Source organism: Leptidea sinapis, chromosome 9 (assembly GCF_905404315.1).
Source record: "Leptidea sinapis chromosome 9, ilLepSina1.1, whole genome shotgun sequence".
Taxonomy (NCBI): Eukaryota; Metazoa; Arthropoda; class Insecta; order Lepidoptera; family Pieridae; genus Leptidea; species Leptidea sinapis.
In genome coordinates, this window is record NC_066273.1 from 10342143 (window position 1) to 10368955 (window position 26813).

At 34.9% G+C, this 26813-nt stretch overlaps 1 protein-coding gene across 2 annotated transcripts in view; it reads left to right on the forward strand.

The window, feature by feature from the left end:
* LOC126966130 (putative epidermal cell surface receptor) overlaps positions 1–26813 on the forward strand; it is a 65363-nt gene that overhangs the window by 8291 nt on the left and 30259 nt on the right. For both annotated transcript variants that reach the window (XM_050810057.1, XM_050810058.1), the window contains exon 2: positions 16868–16990. In XM_050810057.1, coding sequence (XP_050666014.1) covers positions 16879–16990 — 112 coding nt within the window. In that variant the 5' untranslated portion in view covers positions 16868–16878. The remainder of the gene's footprint in view (positions 1–16867; positions 16991–26813) is intronic.

Below are 26813 nucleotides of genomic sequence, written 5' to 3' on the forward strand. Positions count from 1 at the left end.
ACTCATAGAAAATATATCCATACAAAAGAAATATTGGAAATAAAAATAATTATGTGTCCCAAATCGAAATAAAAACTATCCTATCTCTCAAGTTGGACTAAAATGCACTCCATGATGTAATTGTTAAAATCCGTTCATTAATTTAGGAGTTCACTGGGAAAAAACATCAGGATACTGGATTTATATATATTAGGAACTGATGGACTTATTTTAGAAAATGAAATAGGACCAACCACATAATAATAAAACCAATCAAATAGTCGCAACGTGGTAAGCAATTCTACGCAAGCAAAGTCACGGGCTGCCGCTCGTCGTAATTAAATTAAATTACCCGTGAAAATATAAACTTACTGATATAAAAAGCTAGTTACTCTATTAATGATGAAAATAAATTAGAAACAGATTAAATATAAATCTTTGGCGTTGTACTGTTTGTAATTTATATGTTAGAAACATGTAGGAGTACACAGAACAGAAAATTAGTTTTTTTCTGTTCCGTGTAGGAATAGGTGTTACGCAGGGTTCTATTCTCAGTCCTTGTTTATTACTTTTATATATTGTTACCTACCTTATGTGGTAGATGATAGCCATGAGAGTATATTGTTTGCTGATGCTACTTATTGTAATAAAAATACAATGTTTCATTTCACAACAACCACAGTAGAGGCAGAAACTAACGTACTTATAAATGATGAGGGATTGGAACTTGCCGAAATTGTACAAAATGAGTTTTAAGAGAATTTTTATGTGAGTCATAATATAGAATAGATTGGTAGGTAGGTATGGTTGTTTTGTACGTATATATATTAAGTATTTATTTATTTATTAAAAAAAGCTTTCCAACTAGATATATAATTAATATTATGACTACTTATAATGCAAAATTTCTTATATTTAATACTTATATATCTTATAGGTATTCACAGTTGCGTTGCCTTAATTTATTTTCGTAAGTTAAGTAATACTACTTGGTACTATTGTACGTTAACTACTACTAAAACTGTAAGTTTAAACATCCAAATTATAAGCGTTCAAAAGCGTATTTTTTAAAATTGCCAAATCTATTAAATTTATTTCTATACTACTATTACTATGGAATTTACTGTTATATAATTTTGAAATAAGCTGGGTAGGTGAATTTGAGCCGTAATTGTTTCGGAAAAATCGTATTCGTCATTCGCGCTGAACACTTTATGGGTAATTGAATTAGAGCGATCAATTCAAAATTTCAAGTCAATCACCATCAATAGTTTTAGAGATCTTAATACAGCATTTAAGACTATCAAACAGCACGTATATATTGATGCAATGTTGTTTATAAGTAGTGGCCGTGAGAGTTTCAAATTACGAAGATATAGAGAAAGCGACCTCATTGCGGTAGTCTTGACATTGCCACTTCACTACCGGTTGAGCAGAAATGACGTGCATGTAACAATTTGTTTTAATGGCAGAGGAGGACACACCAGCGTACGTGGCAGCTGATTTTAAGTGATCACCTTGCAACCAGTGGAATCGCTGGTTGGTTGAAAGGTGGATTGCCAGCCTTTTAGAAAAGTCTACGCGAAGAAAGTACGCACTTTACAAGGTACTCATGTAGTACCGTCCTGGAAACACCGCGCTAGCAAGCTCATTCCATATTTTGGTTGCACGTGGAAGAAAGTTTCTTGAAAACTGAACTGTGTAGGAACGCTCTACATTGTGTGAAGGTTAAATTAAATTACATTTATTTTATGATAATAATTCTTTAGTATAGTCGCAGAGGAGAAGATTTATTTATTTATTTAAATTGCGTTAAATGCGATTTAGTTACTAAACAAAATGATGTTCTAAATTATCACAGAATGAACAACAGAGGGGGAGGCTTTTAAGAAAATGTTTTCCTCTAAGTATTCATTAATAGTATAGTATTTTTTCAAATAGCTTAATATGATTTTTTATATATTGGTTGCGACTTTCAAGTGTTCTGGTTATACTTAACTTATTATAAATTTTAATTGACATTGGGTAGGGACCGGAACCACAGTAGACACTCATGTCTACTGTGCCGGAACTGTGTAATGTTAGCTTAAATTTTGTTTGCTAAAAGATTATTTTTATAGCGAAGTGTGTTGTGTCGGAACGTGTCTATGATTTTGGTGTAAAGATTAGGGTATTTTCTTACAAACTTACATATTTCGAGTATATATATTTATAAGACCAGCTGACCCGACAGACGTTGTTCTGTATATAATAAATAAAATAATGCTTTTATATGAATTTGTCAATAATATATCATAACATCAAAAATTAATTCTAGACCTAAATTTGCCAAATCGGTCCAGCCGTTCTCGAGTTTTAGCGAGACTAACGAACAGCAATTCATTTTTATATATATAGATAAGCTCTACTTGAAGATTTCAATTGAAGTGGCGTTGGGCCATGTGTCAACTTATGAACGAGTTTGCTTTGACTGGTTGACTAGTTATTCTCAGTAATATTATTACGATTTCATGCCTGAATTACTCAACCGAGCATTATGAAATAAGACATAATATAGGAAAAGAACATTCTTTATTGCTCTGTCAAATGACTAGGCAATGAAGATAGATGAAAAAAAAAACGTTCTAAACCAGTTATTTCAACGGAACCTTTAAAATGAACTCAACCACTTAAAATAGAGGTTAAAAGTAGAACAAAGCCGAAAATGTAGTTCTCTATATACTCAAAAGTTAACTGGTTCGATAGTTTTAATGGTTTCTTAGTTCCTGTTGTTAATTGTTTCATGAATGTTCTTCCCACGAGCTCTACTTTTTCCGAACATATCGTGGATTCAGTAAATTAAAAGAAATATTTATAGTGACGATTCAAAAGCGCTTAGTTTAAGCTTATTTGAATGAAGTTTATTTGATTTTGACTTTGAAATAAATATGTATTAAGTAGAGGAATAACATTTAAGCACTGCTTAATAACTCGGTGAAGAAGGTAGATCGAAAAAAGCAGTTTATTCGACAAAAGATTTATTGTTAAATATTATATTATCAATTAAAAATTAATAATACCCTAAGAAAGGACCGACCAGGCACCACAAACAGCTCCCGTTCACGATTTTTTTTTAGAGAGGAGTAAAATACATTTACGTATTGAAGACCCCGAAGCGGGGCCCATATGTCGGGCTCTTGTGTAAACACCCCCTAAAACCTCCTCTGTGCTGATAGCCCTAAAGGCTTTTACAGCGAAGCCGGGCGGCCTTGGAGTAGCTCCCAGGCGCGGGGCGCCTCGGAATGAAGCTCGAACCTCGGACCGCCTGCTCACTAGGTTGGATGGAGACAACCCGTTCACGAGCATGAGGCATGGACCAGCCATCACTTCCCTCCCACATGTCTAATGGAAGGTAACAACCCGCCCCCGTGACGCAGCCACGATATGTGTCAGACAAGAGTCTCATAAAAAATCATAGAGAATCATCACATTGTATTGTATTGCTGTCATCTGGTCTGGCGCACCCCAGTAACAGCTCGCGAGCAACACAGAGCTGCTCGAATTGTCGGGGACCAAGTGCTCTGTGAACTGCTCGATCACTTGGTGTTGCGTAGGGATGTCGCATTGTGTGTCTTGTACTGCATTTATCACGGGGAGTGTTGCAAAGAGGTCTTTGACCTGATTCCTGCCAACATCACCTTTCCACCTTCTCCACTCGCCAAAAATTAGGATATCATCTCCACCATCTGGATGTGTGGCGTTAGGATTCTTGAAAAACCCAAAATTTCTGAACGGCCCTACAATTGCGCTCGTCACCTTGAGACAAAAGATGTTATGACTCATTTGCCCTGCAATTATCTAGCTACGACCTCCTTCAGACCAAAACACAATAATGCTTACTGAAGACATTCTGTGCAAAGGAGCCTCCTACTGTTTTAATCAAATATCTTTACTTTTTAGGCAAAACTAACTGCTTTAATGCTTAATAATCTGATTAATGTAGAATTACAAAAATAAACACGCAGATACGGTATTAATAATCCTGGGTTATAAGTACAGGTAACCGTAAAAGGCGCCTTTCTGTGATTGAAACAAAAAACGTTTAACTGGATTCATTGCGGTCGTAAAAATCGGATGGACCCTGATTAGATAGTGACTCGAGTACAAAAAACAGTTTTTTTTTAAATATAAAGCTTAAATAAACGGCGTTTTATAAATTCAAAAAATTGTGTTGAAACCAAACTAGCTTTAACTTAAATTTCAGCTAACCATAACGACTGACAGACAGATGGATTCCTCTACGGGTACTTATCACTATAACATCGGAAATGCTACATCGACAAGACATATCAAAAAAACTAACCTGTTACGATTATAACATTAATATTCATTTGCATACAACGCAACGGAAATTCATGTTTATTACATATTTCCGTAGAACATAATTACTGTATTATTACAAAGTTGTATAATATACAATGGAGCATGGAATGAAATTGTAATTTAAGAATAATCCTTTTAAATTGATACAAGACTTTCGTCCGTGACAATAATTATGGCAACACTAGGTGTCAAATTCAAATAAACTCGTCAAAACAAAATAGGGCCCACCTTGTTTTTAGGCTGCCAGCCAAAAGTATTATCTGTTTTTATTGTATAGGTCTGTTTAGGTAAGGTTATTAAGAAATTATTTGAACTCAATCAATAATCAAAATTATTTATTTTAATAGAAAAAAAAAAAAAACACGCTTTCATGAAGATTACAGGAAAATTACTAATGAAAAAATTAAACTTAAGAATATTTATCCATTGCTGTTGCTAAATCAATGCGGTAGTTAGTAGCAAGTAAGGCCTGCTCTACTCTGTATACACCCCATGAGCCTATCTGGCATGCTTTCGATTAGCTGTCACTTTTTGTGTTAGTATACATTCCCAACACATTTTCAGAGCATTTATGAGCTCCTGTCGACTATTCAACTGGCTATGGTTTTCTTTCAGGCTTCTTTTCAATTGATTCCATAAATGTCCAATTGGATTGAGATCAGGGCTCATTGCAGGCCATGGCAGAACCATAATATTAGCATCTGAAAGTGCTCTTTGAGTAACACGAGCCGTATGGGGTCGTGCATTATCTTTCATAAAAATAAAACCAGCACCTACTCTCTGTACAAATGCAATGACATGAGGCTGGATTACATGCTCGACGTAATTGGCAGCATTTACAGTAATCTGTTTTGCCTAGGAAGCTGATTCCACCCCAAACCATAACACTTGGACCCCCAAACCGGTATTTTTCATGGATACATGGTTCTTTCAAACGTTCGCCTTGTTTTTGCCATACGCGTATTCGTTTATCATCGCTATAAAACTTGATCTTGCATTCGTCTGTAAACAGTACCTTGCTCCAGTTATCCATAGTCCAGTCTAAGTGCTAGCGTGCGTACCTAAAACGTGCTGCACGATGAGCCCATGTAAGTTTAAGTCGAACAGCACGTACCCTGGAACGTTGGCCATCTTCGTGAAGTCGGTTAAGTATAGTTTGATCACTTACTTGTGTACCAGTAGATTGGCGCAGTCGGGATTGTAAGTCCCGGGTGGTTACGGTACGCTCCCGACGTGCAGTTAATGTGATATACCGGTCTTCATGAGCAGTTGTAGATCTTGTTCTTCCTGATCCAGATCTCCTAGCAACACTCCCTGTTTCCTGATAACGCTCCCACACGTTTCTGATAGCTCTTCGCGACACACCGACACGTATTGCTACTGATCTCTGGTGCTCTCCCTCTTGAAGCAGAGCTACTGCTCTTGCTGCGGTTCCCAGGTCAATATGACGTCGCGTGAACTAGTCATAGTAATCACGATGAATGCAGAAATCGAGTAAAACAGTCTAAGAAAGCTACCTCTTAGAACAAAACGTTATTGCTTGACTAAAACGTCAAGAGACAATATTTGTGCAATTTTGTGTTGCATACACTTCACTTATCTACCCCCGTGAACCCTCAAGTTGTCTCTCAACTCATTAATAATGATTCATAAAGATGTCATCAACACGACCAAATGCTTTATTTCGCTAATTGCCTCTTGAGTTATTTTCAAACAAAAATCCTAAATAGATGATGGGCCCTATTTTGTTTTGACGAGTTTATTTTAATTCAAAATAGGATACAAAATCACTTATTGTAAGTTAAAAACTACTACAAATTAATTGTACCCAAATGTCAATTAACACTGCCAGAAAATATTCATTACGTGGCGATAAAATATATAATAAGTTACCCGGCCATTTAAAATACATCTAATCACATTTAAAAATAAATTAACAACATGGCTAATAAATAATTGTTAAGCTATTGCATAGCTTCTATCTCGGGCCTTGAGCGTGGTGACCGAATCCAGAAATTCCATAACGAAAATAACCTAACACTTACTTACTAGATGTATATAGAAATTTCGGCACGGTCATTACAGTTGCCGTGGAACAGCGGTTATCACGTATACTTTTGTGCAGAAGGTCCCAGGTTCGAGCCTGGGGTATATCTTGATTTTTTTAATTTCTTTATTTTTTTTTATCACGTTTTTTTATTTTTATTATTATGCCAAGCATTTTTATTTAGTTTCACCTGTCCCGTTGTCTGTTTGTAATCAAATCTTGCAAGTTAAATTTTACTCACTTCCCGTTTGCTTTTTTTAAAATTATTTTATCAAAAAAATAAATACTGCATAAATAAAATAAATAAATAATTATAATAAGTTGATAAAAAATGCTATGCAATAGCTTTACCGCGACAGTCCCCGAGTGCCACACGTCTTTTTTTTTATTTAATGAATCACTATTTAAATTTGAGGAAATTTTAAATATAAATTTGACATGAATATTACTGTTTTATTAGAACTATAATTGTATTGTTTAGTTTATTATACTTTTTGGTTAGGTCAAATTTGTATTATTTTAATACTTTTCTAATAATTAAATAACAGAACATTATGTGTTTTGTTTTACAACCAAACCCAACAGATTAATTTGTGTTGTGCAATTGATTACCTGATACGCGTGTAGGTAAAATGAACAATGAAGTTTTCTTGCTAAACAATAAGTTACGAAATGTAGCATTTAGACGAAAAAGCCTCGAATGTATGGCGACCGTGTGAATCGACGCGGTTGTTACTGAGAAACTTCGATCACAATAATAATTGTAGTTGCGAGTACTTAACAAGGCTTTTAAAGTTGTTAAGTGATTTTTGGTGTTCTGCCATTATACGTTAGTAAGCCTGAGTTCAGTATTTTTATTGTCATAACGGATATTTTTAAAAGTTTTGCTGTTGGCTTTTGAATAGCTGTTATACTTAATAGTAACTATTGTTTTTATCAGTTTAGTCAAATTTAAATTGAGGTTTAAAATTGGATTTGTAATTCCTTATTGAAAGTCAAAAACTACGTTCCATTTGTAAATGAATGCCTCAGACCTGAGAAGAACGGGCGCAAGAAACTCTTTTTCTTTTCTTTGTTTTTTTTTAATATAATTTCTATACAATAAATATTTTAATTAAAATAGCCTGAGGGCGGTTAATCCATTAAGAATCTCTGGTTTATTTAGGAAAGTAATTTATGTAATAGTAAACTTTACCACACAAACTTCTTTTCACAATTCTTTTAAATTTCGTAATACATTTGATTTCAACATTTTTTGGGATCTGGTTGTAAAAGTATATACCCCACAAAAGCCTTACTAACTCGATAGAGCCGAGTAGTAGGCATTATAAGTTTAATGTTTGTTCCTGGTTAACATTATGGAAATGATAGTTTCTAGCAAATTCACTTATGTATCTATGTACATACATAACATTATCAAGAAGTTACTGAGAGGCAACAGTTTAAATGTTTATTTCTTTAAATTTTGCTCTCATTGATAATTTAGGACCTAGGTTATAAATAGCGCGAATAGCCCTCTTCTGCAGAGCAATTAATATTGTATTAATATCGGCAGCATTTCCCCACAGCAATATACCATATAGACCAGGGTCGATAATTTTTGAAACCAAAAAAAATTACAGTATGATGAAACCCATTGGTAAAGGACGAGAATATAACAAAAATTAAGGAAAAAATAAATAACGGGCGATCTGAGGTCGGGAAGTGGAAAAGGGGGGGTGTTTTAGGGTAAAATACGGTTTATCTCGATTTCCTGCAAAACTACAAGTCCTATGGCAAAAAGTTAATTGGCAAAGTCGTAGGTAATAAAGAGATCTACAACTTTTGTAATTACACTTTTTCACATAACCTCAAAATTTAGGTGAAAAATTCAAAAAACTAAGTTTTTAGTTTTTTATTTATATCGTTTTGAAAAAAAATTCTACGAAATTTGGTGAAAACTTACCTTATTATGTCCCAAATACACTGTAATTTATTTGATTTAAAATATTTATTTTTTCGCCTTATTTTAACTTAATATCAAAAAAGCACCTGAATTTTCAATCGAAAATTCTGACGTCAAAATATCAGCTTTTTTCAAAAAGTTTGGGGGCCTTTTGTTCGTTGAAATATCTACTTTCTGATGGTGTAAAAAAAATGTAAATTACAATAAACTATTGTAAATGTTCGGAAAATTTAAGTCCAACAAAAGGCATTTCATAAAGAATTCACACCTGTTATTAAGAAGCAGCAAAAATATGGATTATAAAAACAATAAAATTAAAAAAAAAGGTTAATTTAACACTGAATCATTATCCTTTTCACATTTATAAATAGATTTGATTAATCGTAATCCATATTTTTGCTGCTACGAAACAACAGGTATGAATTCTTTATGAAATGCCTTTTGTTGGACTTAAATTTTCCGAACATTTACTATTGAAATTTATATTTTTTTTACACCATTAGAAAGAAGATATTTCAACGAACAAAAAGCCTCAAAACTTTTTGAAAAAAGCTGATATTTTGACGTCAGAATTTTCGATTGAAAAATAGGGTGCTTTTTTGATATTAAGTTAAAATAAGGCGAAAAAATAAATATTTTAAATCAAATAAATTACAGTGTATTTGGGACATAATAAGGTAAGTTTTCACCAAATTTCGTAGAAAAAATTTTTTTTCAAAAAGATATAAATAAAAAACCAAAAACTTGGTTTTTTGAATTTTTCACCTAAATTTTGAGGTTTTTCCCTTAATTTTTGTTATATTCTCGTCCTTTTCCAATGGGTTTTATCCTACTGTTATTTTGTTTCACTTTTTATCATTTTCAAAGGCTTCGGCACTGGTCTAATAGGACATAAGTCTATGAAAATAACTAAACTAAACTAACTAGACGCGCTGTATCTAAGTAGTCCGTTAATTGTATAATAGTTGGTATCTTTTATTAAAATAATACCAAGTGATGGGAATCAACAACAGAAATTATAAAAATCAAAACATTCAAGTCCTCAATTAAAATATGCAAGATTAATTAATGTATGTAACGATTGATTTACTCATATCTCACCTAGCTGACTAGACATTTTTTTATGAAAATATGCAATTCCGCTCGTCACCTTGAGACATAATATGTTGAGTCTCATTTGCCCAGTAATTTTATGAGTTACGGCGCCCTTCAGACTAAAACACAATAATGTTTACACATTATTGCTTCACAACAGAAATGGGCGCCGATATGGTACCCACAATCTAGCCTGTCAATAGAAAAAAAATGTAAGTATTCGGGCATAATGTAGTCTGTGTAGTTTAACAACGAATTTCTGAATGATTTTATAGTATGTAGTAATAAAATGATAAGGATTAATATCGTATTTGTGTAAACAGCCTTTACATTAGTGCTTTATAATTGCCAATTTTTAAAGTATTAATATGGATATAGTATGTTATCATCATCGCGGAGTTTTCCAAAGACCTATATGAGACCTACACAATTCCACCATATATACGTATTATTTTGTTCTATCGCAAACAGCATTACCGTTGAAAGCTCCAAGACGGCTTACTTCTGTCCGACACCTCCATCAAATATCGTTAATGTATACAAAAATTTATATAAAAACTTAAAAAAAATATACACTAAAACCTTTCTTGAGAACTTCGCTATCCATTTGTAAAAACAGCATGAAAATCGGTGCATAAATTTTTGAGATAGACAGACAAACGCGGCGGATGACTTTGTTGTTTGTAATGATTCTTATGTCACTACGAGTAATCTTTGTGTGCAATGTGCATGTAATGCAGACACAAGTAACGAATTATTTATTCATTATAAATGAATAAATAATTAATTACGTCGTTAGCAGTTTGTCTGAGGAAGAAAGATATTTTGTTTCCCTACAGTAATATGATATGAAAACACTGGGGGGCTTTGGGATTCGGAGAACAACGTCTTATACCACAATGCGATACAATAATTTATAGAACAGTGGTGTAACTCAGCTCTCCTTGAAAGTTATACCTACTGCGCTAGGGTTGGTACATTTGTTTGCGCGGTGCAGCTAATTTTACTTAGACAGCGACAGTCTCGGCGGCCCGGCATGCTCATCATGTGACCTCCTGGTAACAAGATCATCCACCCACCACAAGAAGCGCCCGTTCACGAGCATGACGCATGGACCAAACATCGCCTCCCTCGACTATATTTTAGGGGAGGGAACGAACCGTCCCACGTCGCCGCCTCAAGCATTGGCGTTTTAGCGAGCATGACGATGCCTGTCACGAGAAATCTAACGAATAACAAAAGAATGTTCACCTACATATTACGCACTACTTACTAAATGCCTAATTACATAAAATTTAAAGGACATAGAGTACTTTTTATTCCGAATTTTAGACGAGCTCGAGTGGGTGAAAGAATAGTGACAGAATAAGCGGAAGATCATTACTTAGTGGAGGATGCTTAAGGAACCTAAGGCCCAGCCCAAGACGGAGAGGAGAGGAGACGAGAATATAATTTCTTACATATGAAATTCTCGTGTGTTGTCTAGGTCTGAGAATCGGCTACTATCTATTTTTCATCTCCCTAAATGTTAAGGGTAGTCCAACCCATTTTTTTTTTATTTTATTATGATTCAGCATTGAAAAATGCATACAAATTTAAATTTTCGCCCTTCTTCGATCTACAACTATTTTTGTATCACGATTTTTATATTATTCTGTTCCATCCACCAAACCGATATAGGGTTGCAAGATGGCAATCGAATACAATAATTGTAGTACGATATATTTGGTAGGTCTGAGAATAGGTTGCATCAAAATTTTAAAAATAGATTTTTTTTAATTTGTTATATGGCAATACGACTTTTGCTGGGTCAGCTAGTTATAATATAATATAGAAAAATAAGGCAAAAACTGGTTACAGTATATAGGTATTAAACAGAAGAGGTAACATTTTATGAATTTGAACGAGCCAGAATAAGGTAACAAGATATTTACAATTACTTTATTAAGCTACTTAGAAAATAAACTTAACAAAATAAGGTTACAGGAGTGTGTGTGCCTGTATGTAGTGTATTTAAGGTTGTATGCAGTATGTGTATGTGTGTGATAATCATTGCAGTACATGTATATTTCTTATTTCTTTTATAGCTGTACTTTGGACCTGTATTATAATAAGCTTTAATTTAGGTGATAGCCAGACGATGCAGAACAGAGTTTTGTGTGTAGTTGGTAAATATAAAATATAGTTGCATTAATATAAAGGGTGACATGGACACTCCGACGAAAATATTATTAATATAAAAAGCTAGCACTACCATAATTGCATTGTCTTTTTTATAATAGAACTAGCTGACCCGACAGACGTTGTTCTGTACATAATAAATAAAATACTGTTTATTATGAATTAGTCAATAATATTTCATAATATCAATAATTATTTCGTTAAATATGCTCCCTGTTGTTACAACGAAATTGATTCACAGCAGAACTGTCTAACCGTGCGTCAATAAATTCTCTGTTAGAAAATACGTCCATACAAAATGATTTTGGGTTCCAAATTGAAATAAAAACTATCATATCTTTCAATTTGGACTAAACTGTACTCCATGATAAATTCCTATTAAAATCAGTTCATTAGTTTAGGACTGGAGTTCACTGGAAACAAACATCAGGACACTGGATTAATACATATTAAGATAATCAAAGTTTAAATAAACAAAAAGGGAAAAAAAATGTGTTTGAATGGCATGACTCTTATTACAATTGATAACTGGTATTAGGGATTAACATTAATTGAAATTTTATATGAAACAAGTTGAAGAAAAGTGCGTGCGACATTTGCGTGTTCTAATGAATTTCGAATAGCTTCTGATATGGCCACTGCCGCCAGGAAGCCTTAGTAACGCGTTTTCACCAATTGTCTTTCGCAGAAACAGTGTGGGAACCGATATACGTACATTATATTATTAAATACTTTTTATTTCTATATGTCATGCTAGATGGGTAGTACAGTGGCCTTTGCCATTTTAATAAGATGTACCTATGGAACGTATTTTTTTTCAATCCATCTTTAGTATCACGTGTAAGGTTGCAGAATATAAACATGATTTTAAATAATATATAGGATATCATCCCCACCATCTGGATCGTCCACAGTGCGGTTTTCAAGGAGCTTTTTTCCACGTACTACAAAGTTGTGGAATGAGCTTCCTTGTGTGGTGTTTCCGGGACGATACGACATGGGTACCTTCAAAAATAGCGCGCACACCTTCCTCAAACGCCGGCAACGCTCCTGCCATTCCTCTGTTGCAAGAGAATATGGGCGGCGGTGATCACTTAAAACCTGGTGAAATGTATGCTTGTTTGTCCTCTTTTTCTATAAAAAAATCAAAACCTTGTAATCCCTGGTAGGCAATTAATCTTTATATATATATTTCTTGTGTGCGTGTGTATGTCACTGAACTCCTCCTAGACGGCTGGACCGATTCTAATGAAACTTTCGGTGTGTATTCAGGTGGATTCGAGAATGGTTTAGATTCACAATTGAACTACCTCCTAAACGGCTGGACCGATTTTGATGATTTTTTTTGTGTGTTGCAGTGAATTTGAGATTGGTGTGTGTCTTCAGGTGGATTTGAGAATGATTTTGATTCATAATTGAACTACCTTCTAAACGGCTGGACCGATATTGATGATTTGTTTGTGTGTTCCAGTGAATTTGAGATTGGTTTAGATTCTCAATTCCGTCCATATAGTGTATTTTAGAGGACTCCTTCTAACAGCTGGACTGATTTTTCAAATTAAAGACGTGTGTCCGAAATTTCCGACAGAACAACGTCTGTTGGGTCCACTAGTCTTATATATAAATTCTCGTGTCACAATGTATGTTCCCGTACTCTTTCGAAACGGCTTGACCGATTCTCATGAAATTGGTGAGCATATTGAGTAGGCCTGAGAATCGGCCAACATCTATTTTTCATACCCCTAAATGTTAAGGGTAATTTAGGGAAAAAGGTTTTCATACCCCTAAATGTTAAATGTTAAAATTTTATTTTTATTTTTTTTGGCATTTTTTTTAAATTTGTTTGATTATGAGTCAGCATTAAAAAATACATACTTCAACTTCAAATTTTCACCCATCTACGATCAACAGTTACTTTGGTATCGCGATTTGAATATCGGCAAGACAACGTTTGCTGGGTCAGCTAGTATTTAAATAAAACATAAACACAATGTATTTGAATTGTAATTGTAGATGTAGGTGGTATTTGTATACTGCAGTCGCTGTCCATGCTGCGAAACACGGTGCCTACTGAAAATCAGCTCAGAAGGCGACGTACACAGACGATGGCCTCAATACAGCTTCCCAAGGAGTAGGTCTCAAAATGAACATGGACAAGACGAAGATCATGTCTAATGCCCATGTCACACCTACTCCCGTAACAGTTGGGAACTGTACTCTCGAAATTGTTGACGAGTACGTCTACCTTGGACAAATAATCCAGTGGGGAGGTCCAATTTCGGGAAAGAGGTCACTCGTCGAAATCCAACTCGGATAAAATCTTCTCGTGCAAAATACCACAGTGTCTGAAGACGAAGGTTTTTAACCAATGTGTTTTGCCAGTGATGACATACGGAACACAGACGTAACTATGGGCGTTGCTAACTATGGGCCTTATGAGGAAGCTCGCTGTTGCTCAGCGGGCAATGGAGAGGGCTATGCACGGAGTTTCCCCGCGAGATCGAATTAGAAATGAGGAGATCCGAACCAAAGTCACCGAAATAGCCCAAATGATTGCGAAACTGAAGTGGCAGTGGGCAGGACACATAGCTCGGCGGACAGATGGCCGTTGGGGCAGTAAGGTCCTCCAATGGTGACCACGTACCGGAAGGTGTAGTGTTGGTAGGCAGCCCACAAGATTGACCGACGATCTGGTCAAGATCGCCGGAGTAGGATGGATGAAGGCAGCGCAGGACCGATCGCCATGGCGATATTTGAGGGAGGCCTTTGTCCAGCAATGGTCGTCTTCCGGCTGAAATGATGATACTGAGTGGGCCTCCGATTGGCAATACTAAAGTGATTGCACTGCTCCTCAATCTAATTGTTTTATTTATTTTAATTTTATAGGGTCTGCTTTAATTATTTTTTTGTTGTTTTTATACTTTAAGCTTAGTTTGCATAACTTATAATTTTAGTTTGAAATATTATGTTAAAATTACTTTTTTATTAAAGCCTCCCTTTTTATATTGTAATTTATGACCTATTTTTAGCAGTATAATTATGTTGCCAATAAAGTTTATTATTATTATTCTCTTTATTATAATTTCGTCTTATTTTCTACATTTATATATATATAACATATTTATAGAAAAAACAATATTACAAATATAAATATAAAAAATAGAGTCCCGCCGACGTTGGTTCACGACAATTCCGCCGGCGCGGTGGTTAGGGCGACAGACTGAGGAACTTCCGCACGATGCGTGCCGTTCCTAAAACAGCTGGTTTCTGTAACTGACCCATTATCCAGTTATTAAGTGAGAGCCTCTTGAGATGACGGTCGAGGCTCTTTGCTATAAGATCGTTAACGGAAACGGGACAATTATTGTTGAATCAACCCCCCACATGTCAGTAACCTCGTGTGTTTATAATTATTATTATTAATAATTTTGCGAAATTACACAGTTCAGATTTTATAAACGATAGGTTGCCATCGATTGCGATTATTAGTTTGCGCCATAATCCAACCAGACGAACTTTTTATAAGTGTGTCAATAAAAACATAGTGACTCAATACATTACGTAGGAACACCTCCCATTGTCTGGCGAACTAAATAATCATTCATTGTATAATCACTTTCGTTTAAGACCCATTGATTATCGTATATCATCGACAAGTACAATGTTATAACAAATTCAAACGAGAGGGTGTACGCGCTTTTTTTGAAGGTAGTTTTATGTCGTATCGTCCCGGAAACACCGTACAACGAAACTCATTCTACAGCTTTGTAGTACTTGGAAAAAAGCTCCTTGAAAAGATCACTGTGGAGGATCCACATGGTGGGGATGAAATCCTATATATTATTTAAAATCGTGCTTATACTCTGCAACCTTACACGTAATACCAAAGATGGATTGAATAAAAATACGTTCCATAGGTACATCTTATTAAAATGGCAAAGGCCACTGTACCACTCATCTAGCATGACATATAAAAATACATACATACATACACACACTCACGCCTTGTTCCCGTCGGGGTAGGCAGAGACAATAGAATGCTATTTGCTTCAACCTCACGCTACTACTCTACATTCATTACTCTTTTCATACATGCTCGCCGGTTGCGGGTGCTTCGGACCTCTCCTTTTCTGAAAACGTCCCCAATTTGGTTGACGAATGTTTTACGAGGTCTCCCGCTACCGACTTGCCCACACACACTTGCCTTAAATATTTGATGCGTCATTCTTTCTTCACTCATTCGCTCCACGTGTCCAAACCATTTCAGCATTCCTTTTTCAGTCCTTGTCACAACATCCTCTTTCAAACCACAGCGCGCTCGTATTACCGCATTCGGAATTCTATCAGTCAGTCTTACCCCACACATACTACGCAGTGATCGCATCTCAACTGCGCTAATTGTGCTTTTATGCTTTTTCTGCCATACCCAACTCTCACTTCCATACATTACCATATAATAATAAAAAGTATTAAATAATATAATGTACGTTTATCGGTTTCCACACTGTTTCTGCGAAAATAAATCTAGTATGAATGAGCTTACTTATGAATTAGAGTTTACTCTCGATGAGCGAAATTCGCGACCGTCCGCGTTTTCTACATTTTCTACGGCAAGCTTTAATTATAATCACGCCTTACTTGGACTCTTACAAAAAGTCCTCTGAATTATTAACATTTCGTCAATCATTTGAACTAATTAAGGAGTTTGGACGTGTTCGTTATAACGGGACTGACCAGATCAGTGGGAGACTTCTTTGCACAGGATGCCGGATAGATTATGGGTACCACAACGGCGCCTATATCTGCCGTGAAGAAGTAATGTGTAAACATTATTGTGTTTCGGTCTGAAGGGCGCCGTAGCTAGCGAAATTACTGGACAAATGAGACTTAACATCTCATGTCTCAAGGTGACGAGCGCAATTGGAGTGCCGATCAGAACTTTTGAGGCTTTTCAAGCATCCTGAGCGGCACTGCAATTACAATTAATGGGCAGGGCGTATCGATTACCATCACGTCCTATTCGTCTCGTTCCTTATTTTCATAAAATAAAATGAATTAAGTAATTATGAAATTTATCATCATCACCATCTCAGCTGGAAGACGTCCACTGCTGGACAAAGACCTACCCCAAAGATCTCTCTGACGATCGGTCATGCGCTGCCCTCATCCAACGTATTCCGGCGATCTTGACCAGATCGTCGGTCCATCTTGTGGGGGCTTACCAACACTGCGTGTAATGGAATTTGTTATTTATACAGATGGCGAGGTGATGGCGTGGTGCGCAAGCGCAGTGGCGCTGTGGCTTTTGATGGTGGTTGCTGGCAGCGCTGCCTACACCGTAGACTGTAACCATGAGTATGCTGATTGCGACAACGAACTTAGTAAGTAATAATTATAATAATAAATCTTTATTGATCCATTAAAACTTATTCAAACTTACGAAAACAGTGTCATTATTAAGATGCCAATCTTATAGAAAAGTAAGCAGAAATTTTATATCTCTAATGTTGTTAATTTATAATAAGCTCATTGAGGTTAATTTAATATTATGTTACTTTACCAGTGGGGGGCAACTTTGCACAGATGCCGGCTACACTATGGGTGCCACAACAGCGCCTATTTCTGCCGTGAAGCAGTAATGTGTAAATATTACTTTGTTTCATTCTGAAGGGCAAATGAGACTAAAATCTTGTCTCAAGGTGACGAGTGCAATATTAGTGCCGCTCAGAATTGGTTTTTCAAGAATCCTGACCGGAACTGCATTGTAATGGACAGGGCGTATCAATAACCATCAGCTGAACGACCTGCTCGTCTCGTCCCTTATTTTCATTAAAAAAAAATGTTACATTAGTGCTGATATTTACTTTAGTGATGTCTAAACGAAGTAGGCAAACTACTCGTGTCTTAAATATCAAATTATCTAATCAGAGATTACGAATGCAAGTCTATAAAATATTTATATTGCAATAAACATTAAATTCTTAACTTTACATGTTGATTATAATCTTTTACCCTATTATATTTATTCTTACTTATGATTGCTAATAATTTTTATGTCTCATCATATGGTTTTCCTTGCAACCAGTTTTTACTGTGTATTTACAATCGAAACTTTGTTACGCAGATAGTAAAAGTTAAATAATATAATTAATAGATAAAATAGCTCATGGAAATATAAAAAAAAATGTTATTTATCTTTATATGAGAATGCTGTGTATAGGGGAACCTGTTGTACCTAGGACAGTTTTTAGATATCTATTTTCATATTTATTTGACGAGCTGTATTCAAACCATTTTTGCATATTTTGAAAGGTCAATTGTTTGAGTATTTTTTTTAATGAAAATAAATCGGAAATATAATTTTTTGATATTTTGGTGGTGAATACTCACAATACTTTTTTATTGAATGAATACTTTTTAAATAATCCTTAGCGGCACTGCATTGTATCAATTACCATCAGCTGAACGTCCTGCTCGTCTCGCACTGGATTCTTGCTGCTCTCTAGAGCGTGTATCACTTTCGCACATGATATTGTATGGATTACGGTTACGATGTCCTGTATCCGTAATACCGCCGAAGGTGTCCATTTTGCAAGATTCAGTTCAAAGTTCAGCTCAATCAGAAGTCAGTCAGAAGTTCAGTATCTTCCGTAGATGTTCGCAGACTTCTTGGAGCGATCTCATACAAGGACTAGTAGTATAAAATATTTAAAAACTTGAATGAATACGTATGTACAGAATCGTAACGTCGAAATAATATTTGAGAATTATTATTGCAGCAATATTACTCGTAAATTAATTTGTCGTTTACTAGACTATATCTTATGCTTGTATGTTATATGTGTTCAAACTATCACAAATGTTATATGTTTACCTTGAATCTAATAGATACGACACATTTTATAACATTTATAACTCTATAATGATTCAGAGTGGTATATATAGTTGGCGGTGTCTATTTTTTTTTATTATGGAATAGGAGGACAAACGAGCGTACGGCACCTGTTGTTAAGTGATCACCGCCGCTCACAATCTCTTGCAACACCAGAAGAATCACAGGAGCGTTGCCGGCCTTTAAGGAAGGTGTACGCGCTTTTTTTTGAAGGTACCCATGTCGTATCGTTTATAAATTACAATTTGAATTGCGAAACCTAGGAGTCTAAAAAGTTGTGATGGGAATGGCATTACTACACGGCAAAATTTTGTCTGGACCTCGCTATAACGTGAAGCCTCCTCCCGTTCCCCTTTCAACCCCTCGCTCTCAACCTGTTGCGTCACTACAGTGTGCAGTTTCATCACCGTTATGTCATGTCATGATATTTTCGTGCTATCAATGCTTTGTTTTTGAAGTTTTCATTTACGTTATGAATTTTGATGTTAATAATTCTGTAGTTTTGTTGTTCTGTGTCGCCATAATAGTTCTGTTAGAAAAATAAATACTTTTTGTACCTCTAACCTATCTGGGGTCAGGTTAAAGGATCTCCTTTAATTTATTTTTAATCACTATAATATTAATAATCTACACATCAAAAAGGCCATAGCTAATGACAAGTCTTTAAGACACTAGTTCAGCACAGGATACAAATATTTATTAAAAAATTATGATGGTAAATGATCACCAGTTTCCCGTGTATGTATGAGATTTTCTTATGGATATAGTTGGTAAATGGGAGTTCTTTTCTGTCTCGTGCCAGATTTTGGCGAGTCAACACGTCCTATGGATGCCTCGTGTAGAGGCGAAGCACGTGTTGAATTGTTTAAAGACAAATATTGGCGGAATTAACACTAAAAACTCAAATCATTTGGATAATTTTGGATTTGCGCAAAGTAACGCCTACTTCAATAAAAAAAAAACTATTATCGTTATTTATAAGCATCTTTATACATAAGTGATAATTATATAAAGCAACATTACTAACACAATATAATAAATAACAGCACTTATATAAATGTGATTATAAGATATCCCAAATATCTTATGGCTCCATGACGTTCCATGGTAGCGTTCGACACATTTACAATATAAAATACTGCTGTCATTAATATGATCGGTTCAATTTACAAAATAGTCAAATAACTTCAATTTTTAATGTTATATTTGTTCTTAATATATTCAAATTCAAATTCAATTATTTTTATTCAAAATAGGATGTGACATCACTTATTGAAAGTCCAAAACTACCACCCATTCCAAAATGAATGCCTCAGACCTGAGAAGAATGGGTGCAACAAACTCAGCGGGCTTTTTTTTTCATCGAATAAATGTGTTTACAAAGTAATATTGTACAATTAAACTTATCATTAGCCTGAAGGCGGTCACTCCATTCCCAATCTGTGGTATCATTAAGAAAGTCATTTATGTTATAGTAACCTTTACCACACAAACGTTTTTTAACAACTCTTTTGAATAACGTTATACTTTTGTTTTGAACATTTTCTGGGATCTTGTTGTAAAAGCATATACATCGCCCCACAAAAGACTTGCTAACTCGACTTAGTCGTAGTAGGCATTATACGCTTATGTCTGTTCCTGCTGTTAACATTATGGTTATGACAGTTTCTGGAAAATTCACTTATATGAACATTACATTACATTATCAAGAAAGAAGACTAAACATCTATTTTAAATATATAAGCAATATGATGTTTGTAAACTCAAAACTTAGTGAACTGGCAGTTGCGGTTGTTCAATAAGTATCAGATATAAGATAAATATCTTAAATAACGGTCTTATAATGAGCTGCAACCATTACAAGTACGTAAGCTCATCTCAGCTAACTTCAATAACAGGTTTCGATGTGATGTTTATGTATTAAAGATGAAACCTTTATGGAATGATTCATATCGTGGTTCATATTGATATCGTGTTTATAATACCCGCATTTAATATCCGATCTTCTAGCTTACAATTCAGAGTTTGAATTTAGAATCTGCATTTCAATATGTTAATGTCAATTTCCAGATTTATATCATGTGGACGCTTATCTGCCACATTTAAATAGAATTCTAAAAATATCAATTACTTAAAAAACGTAAATCAATATCACTTTATTCATGTAGGTAAGACGTAGGTCAATGAAATGACACTCATGAATGTCAAAAGTGTACTTTTCTTTATATATATTTACCACCATTCGGAAAAGGTTGAGCTTTAATGAGAATTGCCACTCTTTTAAACAAACATTTACAGCTTCATCGTTTTACCACATACCACAGATTGGGAATGGAGCGACCGCCCTCTCCCTCCCTCGGCTATTAAATTATAAGTTGTAAAATATTCTTTTGTAGACTTCAATTTTTGATGAAAAAAAGCCCGCCGAGTTTGTTGCGCGCATTCTTCTCAGGTCAGAGGTATTCTTTTTAGTTTATGACTTTCAATAAGTGATGTCACATCCTTTTTTGAATAAAAATATTTAAATTTGAGTTTACAAATAATTTCACTTAAAATATGTCAAGTAAAGTGATGCTACAAAAATACTGTATCTGTAAATAATATATACTCTATTTAAGATTTCTATTATACCTTCTGTAGACGCAAATGAAATGAAACTTCTTTATTTATTACAATTTTAACACTTATGAAAGTCAATCATAATGGACTTTGTTGACTGCAAGGCAACACATGACAACCGACCACGTTTAGTAGTTACGTGTTACAATAGCGATACGTCAGTCACTTTGTCACTTCATTACTCTATTCTGTGTGTGCTACTTAGTAAAAGTACTCTTTTGAGTAATGCTCTCACAGAATATTATTTTTAAAGGCTAACGGTTATCCGCTATTTTATTCGACGTGTTGACAGCTGTCCCAATCTATCTAGATGTATAAACTATCGAAGATAGATGGTTTGACCGAAGAGAATGCTCAGAACTCATCCAGCTAGCGTCCTATGACACCCTCACCACAATCCGAGCGGTTGTAAAATGATTGTTGCACATTCTCGAGCATTCCGCCAATCTCAATCAGAAATTCTTTAATAATTTAATCTTTACAAGTGGGAGCCTCCTTTGCACAGGATGCCGGCTAGATTATGGGTACCACAAGGGCGCTTATTTCTGCCGTGAAGCAGTAATGTGTAAATTACTGTTTCAGTCTGAAGGGCGCCTTAGCTAGTGAAATTACTGAGCAAATGAGACTGAACATCTTATGTCTCAAAGAGACGATCGCAATTGTAGTGCCGCTCAGAATTTTTGGGTTTTTCTAGAATCTTGAAGTAAACTGCATTGTAATGGTCAGGGCGTATCAATTGCCATCAGTTGAACGTCCTACTCGTTTCATACCTTATAATTACTAGGATGCCGCAGTCGCTCGTCCTACCGCTTCGCTGCGGCGTTTATTTGAGCGATACGAGGTAAACTTAGTCTGTGTACAAAAACAAAACAAAATTACTCCAAACAAAAAGAATCTTTTGGAATTTGGCGTCATATTTAAATATGAGGAATGATCATGTTTGTTTTTAATTATAATGATTGAATCAAGTTGAAATTCAAATTCTTGACAATGTCGAAAGCTTTCTATGAGTTCAAAATTTTTTTAAATCGGTTTAGAAATGGTCGAGAAACAATTTAACACAGAAATCAATTGGTGTCACCCGGTGGGAGCTACGCTCATCTTCGCTCAATATAAAAAATAATGACTAATAAAAGATTAGACTACCACGGGTTTTATAAAATTCCAAACCTTGATTACTGACAAAATCATGTTCGTTAGGATCCCAGACTTTGTGTTGCTGACGAAATCGTGAGTTCATCATTACCTTTTTCGAATCGTCGCATTCCATACTCGTTTACTTCGCTTATTTTAGTCTTATTGCTGGAGGTGGGCGATTTATAGCTGTTAACTACAACAACTTAAGTTTCGTGTTAATTTTCAAGTTTTACGAAATCTCTATGATATATTTTAATTTTTGAATAAAATGCTCTTAAAAAGATTTAAACGCGTTTATACCTACATTAGATTTTGCTGAAAGTTTTTTATTATTATTTTAGCTTACCCGACCTTTCCAGAACACATTTTCAGGGGGACTGCCTTTAAAAAGTGTTTTATTTAAATGTGTTACACCCATATTTCTAAAAGTCCGGCACATCCATAGTTCCCAACACAAGTTCCACAAAACTAAATTTAAAATTAAGCCAAATTTTAAAAAACACCGCCGCATACAAAATTAAGAATATCAAACAAAAACAGAACATAGAGACACAGATAACGAAAACATTGACCTTATTTGAAAATAATTTTGATCTAGAGTTATCTTGAATGTAAAGTCCGCTAAGCTGTCAGAATTTGGCGAGTCAACATCTCCCGAGGATGCCTCGTGTTGAGGTGAAACACGGAACTATGGATTTCCAGAAAATAATGCTTAATTCCAAATTTTATTTTATCTAGAGTTAAAAACCAATGAGAATAGAGTCGACAACGTTTGTAAGACCAGTAATATTTCAGCTTTAATAATAAACAATCTTAAAGGAATTTGTTCCGTAATGTTTTATGCTGTGATTATGATTTCGAGCGTGACTCTAACGGCTGCTTTAATACCGTAACATCTACCTGCTCGGATAGCTTGGCCACGAGTTGGCCCGCAGTCCGCACCATCCTCTCGCGAAACACCGGAAATAACTCAGGGCTGCGTGAAGCATTCTTTGTTTCGTTTTCTAAAACATCTTTGTATATTCGTTTATTACGTGCGTATGTTTGTAATCTACTCTGCTTCTCCCCAACTAGATACCGCACTACCTATGAACTATTAGATGCTTGTGTGCGTGGCATCTTGACACTCAATGGAGTCTTTAAAATGTTGTAAATTACGCTTCGTGTAAAATACATTGAAACTAATAAAATACAAAAATACTTACTGATCCCCGTGTCTTTCTTATTTTTTAACCGACCTCAAAAAGGAGGGGGCTATCAATTCGATCGGTATTTTTTTTGCAGTATTATTTTTACAAAGTTTTAGTTTTAATTATAAGCAATGTTTAACAGAACATGTCGCACGTCAACGTCACACATTGCTCGAGACTGGGTCGAGCACGCCCACTAGTTGGAGCGCAGCGGAGACCAAATCTTAATCTAAGTCTATCTGTCTCTTCTTTTTATTTATTTCAGAAACAAAAAATACATTTAGGTAGGATACATACATACTATTCTGCAAAACTGCTCAGCAGTTTGCATTTTTTAATTTTTTTTTATACAATTAGGCTTTTCTATGCTGGAATCTATTGCTGTTTACAATCTATATTTTAAGAAGTACTATATCACAGAAGTACACAACATCATGCCTCCTTAACCTCCTGGAGATGTAGCGCACGACGGTCCTCCCGTGGGAATTTTCTGAAGGAAATTCCTTATACGCTTGACCAAACATGGGAATGAACACAATCTATTTGGTTGGTCCTCTTTTTCATTAACAAAAACAACTTAGTATTTTTTTTGATTAAAGCGAGTGTTACACATTTATTATTATTCATTTAATCCGACGTTTCATGACCTTTGCAGGCGTGTCGTGTTTTCAGGAGGATTGGAATGTAGTATGAATAAATAAATGAAACTTTTACGGAAAAACTTGATGTAAAAATACAGTTACAATTAAACTAATTATTTAAATGACTATACTAATTAGCAAATGCGTTTATGTTAATCATGTTATAAAATTTAATTCAACATAAAGTTTTAATGTGTTTGCAACGAAAGTATAAAATAATGTAAATGGAATGAATTCCATTTCATTTTTTTAGATTTCATTCCAAATACATTCATTACGGTATATCTACACCTGCAGCGTTACACAAACAGAATTTTGTCAGAATTGGTTCCTTAAGAATTCTTTTTGAATGTAATTTCTAATATACTAGATACTACCAGCGCTTCAGAAACAAATGACGCTCTGAGAGACAAGAAGCGGTGCAAGAAACTCTCCCAGCATTCTTTTTCTATAATCATAATCTAGTCCCAGGATGTCCCATCAACTTAGATATTTAGCAGTGAAGTAGTAGGATTTACGACACAGCCATATTTTAATAAAACCTGTTCCCAGCTAATACCACAGAGTATATATAAGAACTCCCTAGCAACATAGGGAGCTACCACGTAACCATAGAGCATAAAAACACAGGTAAAAAATCAAGAATGGTGATTCGCGCCGCGTTCCGAGATGTTTTTACTTCCCGATCTTCTGTGGCCATGGAACTAATGTCTTAAAAATAATATTTCTAGTGTCATTTAACGGCTTAAATACCTATGATCCCATTTCAATGAGAATGATTTAACAGTATAGGTTATATATATAGCTATTCTTGACATAAGTTGGTTAAATAATTGAATGAATATGCAGTGATTAAATCTGGGCCTTTTAATCTTTATCATTAATTATCATCGCTCTCAAATCTCAGTCTATTTCAATATATTCTATATCAATTTTATTTAATAATTAGAAGTATTTACTTTTTCCGTTAATTTATGAGGCAGAAAGCCAGATAATACAGGCCCAGTGCCCAGGCACTGAATCTTAAAATATATATTATATATATTATACGATAGAACAACTAACATTATGTCGTAGCATAAAAAAATACAGTATTATGTGTTTTTGTGCACGATATAGGCTGCACAAGATCGATTTTTGTGCACAAGTGCATTAACGTATCTACTCAAAAATGTATATCTGTATTAAGGCAAAGAAAATGAGCCATACAGCCAAACACAATAAATAGTTCAGAGATAGAATTTGTTATTTTATAATATTTACTTTAATTTATAAGCCTCATGTGTTTTTAAGACATTTATGAGATATTAAAATTAAAATACGGTAGGTTATTTAATTAATTAAAAATATATATATTACGAAATTAATTTAATAGTAGGCTGTATAGGTCTGGAGCCCAAGCCTAATATCAATGTCGTAAGATTAAAAAAAAAGAGACGTTTAATAATTTCTTCAAATTTGCTAATTTTGTTAAAAATGTCCATGTTATACTACTGTTTTATTTCTTCGCAATCGAAATAAAAAGCAGAGTTTATAACTCGTCCACAAATCATTTTATCCTCGACATTACTATCAACCCTCGCCTTCGGCTCGGGCTGCTAAAAGTCTCGAAAAAAATTGTTCGTTTTGTGCACTCGTTGTAAAATCTAGTATTTCCCTATCGCACAGCCACTTTGTGGAATCAAATACCGGTTGCAGTTTTCCCCAACCGACACAAATTAGGGACCAATAAGCTTAGAGGTCTCAAATTAAAGGCACGAAACACATCTCTTGCCTCTAGCCCATTAGCCATGTCTAATATAAAAAAAAATGCTTTAAGATAACCTCGTAACAAAATTAACGTATATATAAAATCTAATTCATTCGTCAAACAATCAATGTCTTAGTCATTCTTTATAGTCTAAACACATGATCGGATTTGGCACGGTCAAACCATTGGACGCGGTTCGATAGCGTGCCATATTCGATGGTATGTCGCAGTGTTCATCGCACAAATTTATTGTTATTATCGTCCGGACCGTACCGTGTACGACGCCGGACCAATTAGTGCAATGCCTAGCCCACCTAGGGCTTCCAATCCCGCGGCCTGTATTCAATCTCGGCATTTGCGGGACTACGAATTTTCAATCCCGCGGGATCTCGGTATCTGCGGGATCCCGCATATTGAAAATATGCACATTTTAAAACAATGAATTTATCAACTCCACAGTTATTTACGTACATATTACTATTAAAATGAGATCAATCAAATTATACTGTTTTTTTCACAAAAAAAAAACAATAACAAATTCTGAATAAGAAGCAAAACAAAACAAATCGTTTTCAAAAAATACACAACACAAAATTACAAAATCAACCAAAAAAAAAACACATTTTAAACTGATAAATTATTACTTAATTGTTAAGTTTTTTCAGCTTTTAATATTAACTGAAAATGTTTGCGAAGGAAATACAACATTTACAAACTGTCGTCTGCCAAACTACTGCGTATTGTACTCTATTGCCTGGCCAGAAAACGTACACCCCCTTAAATTTTTATTATATTCTAAAAGGATGTATCAATAAACATCAGGAAAATACGAAACAGTTAATAACTTGAGTTATTAAGAATAATAATTCACGCAGATTATCCTATATTGCATCGCATGCACGCTTTTTTTCAGCCCCTCAAATCCCGCGGATCCCGCGCCCGTAATCCCGCATCTCAAGGGATCGGAATTGGATA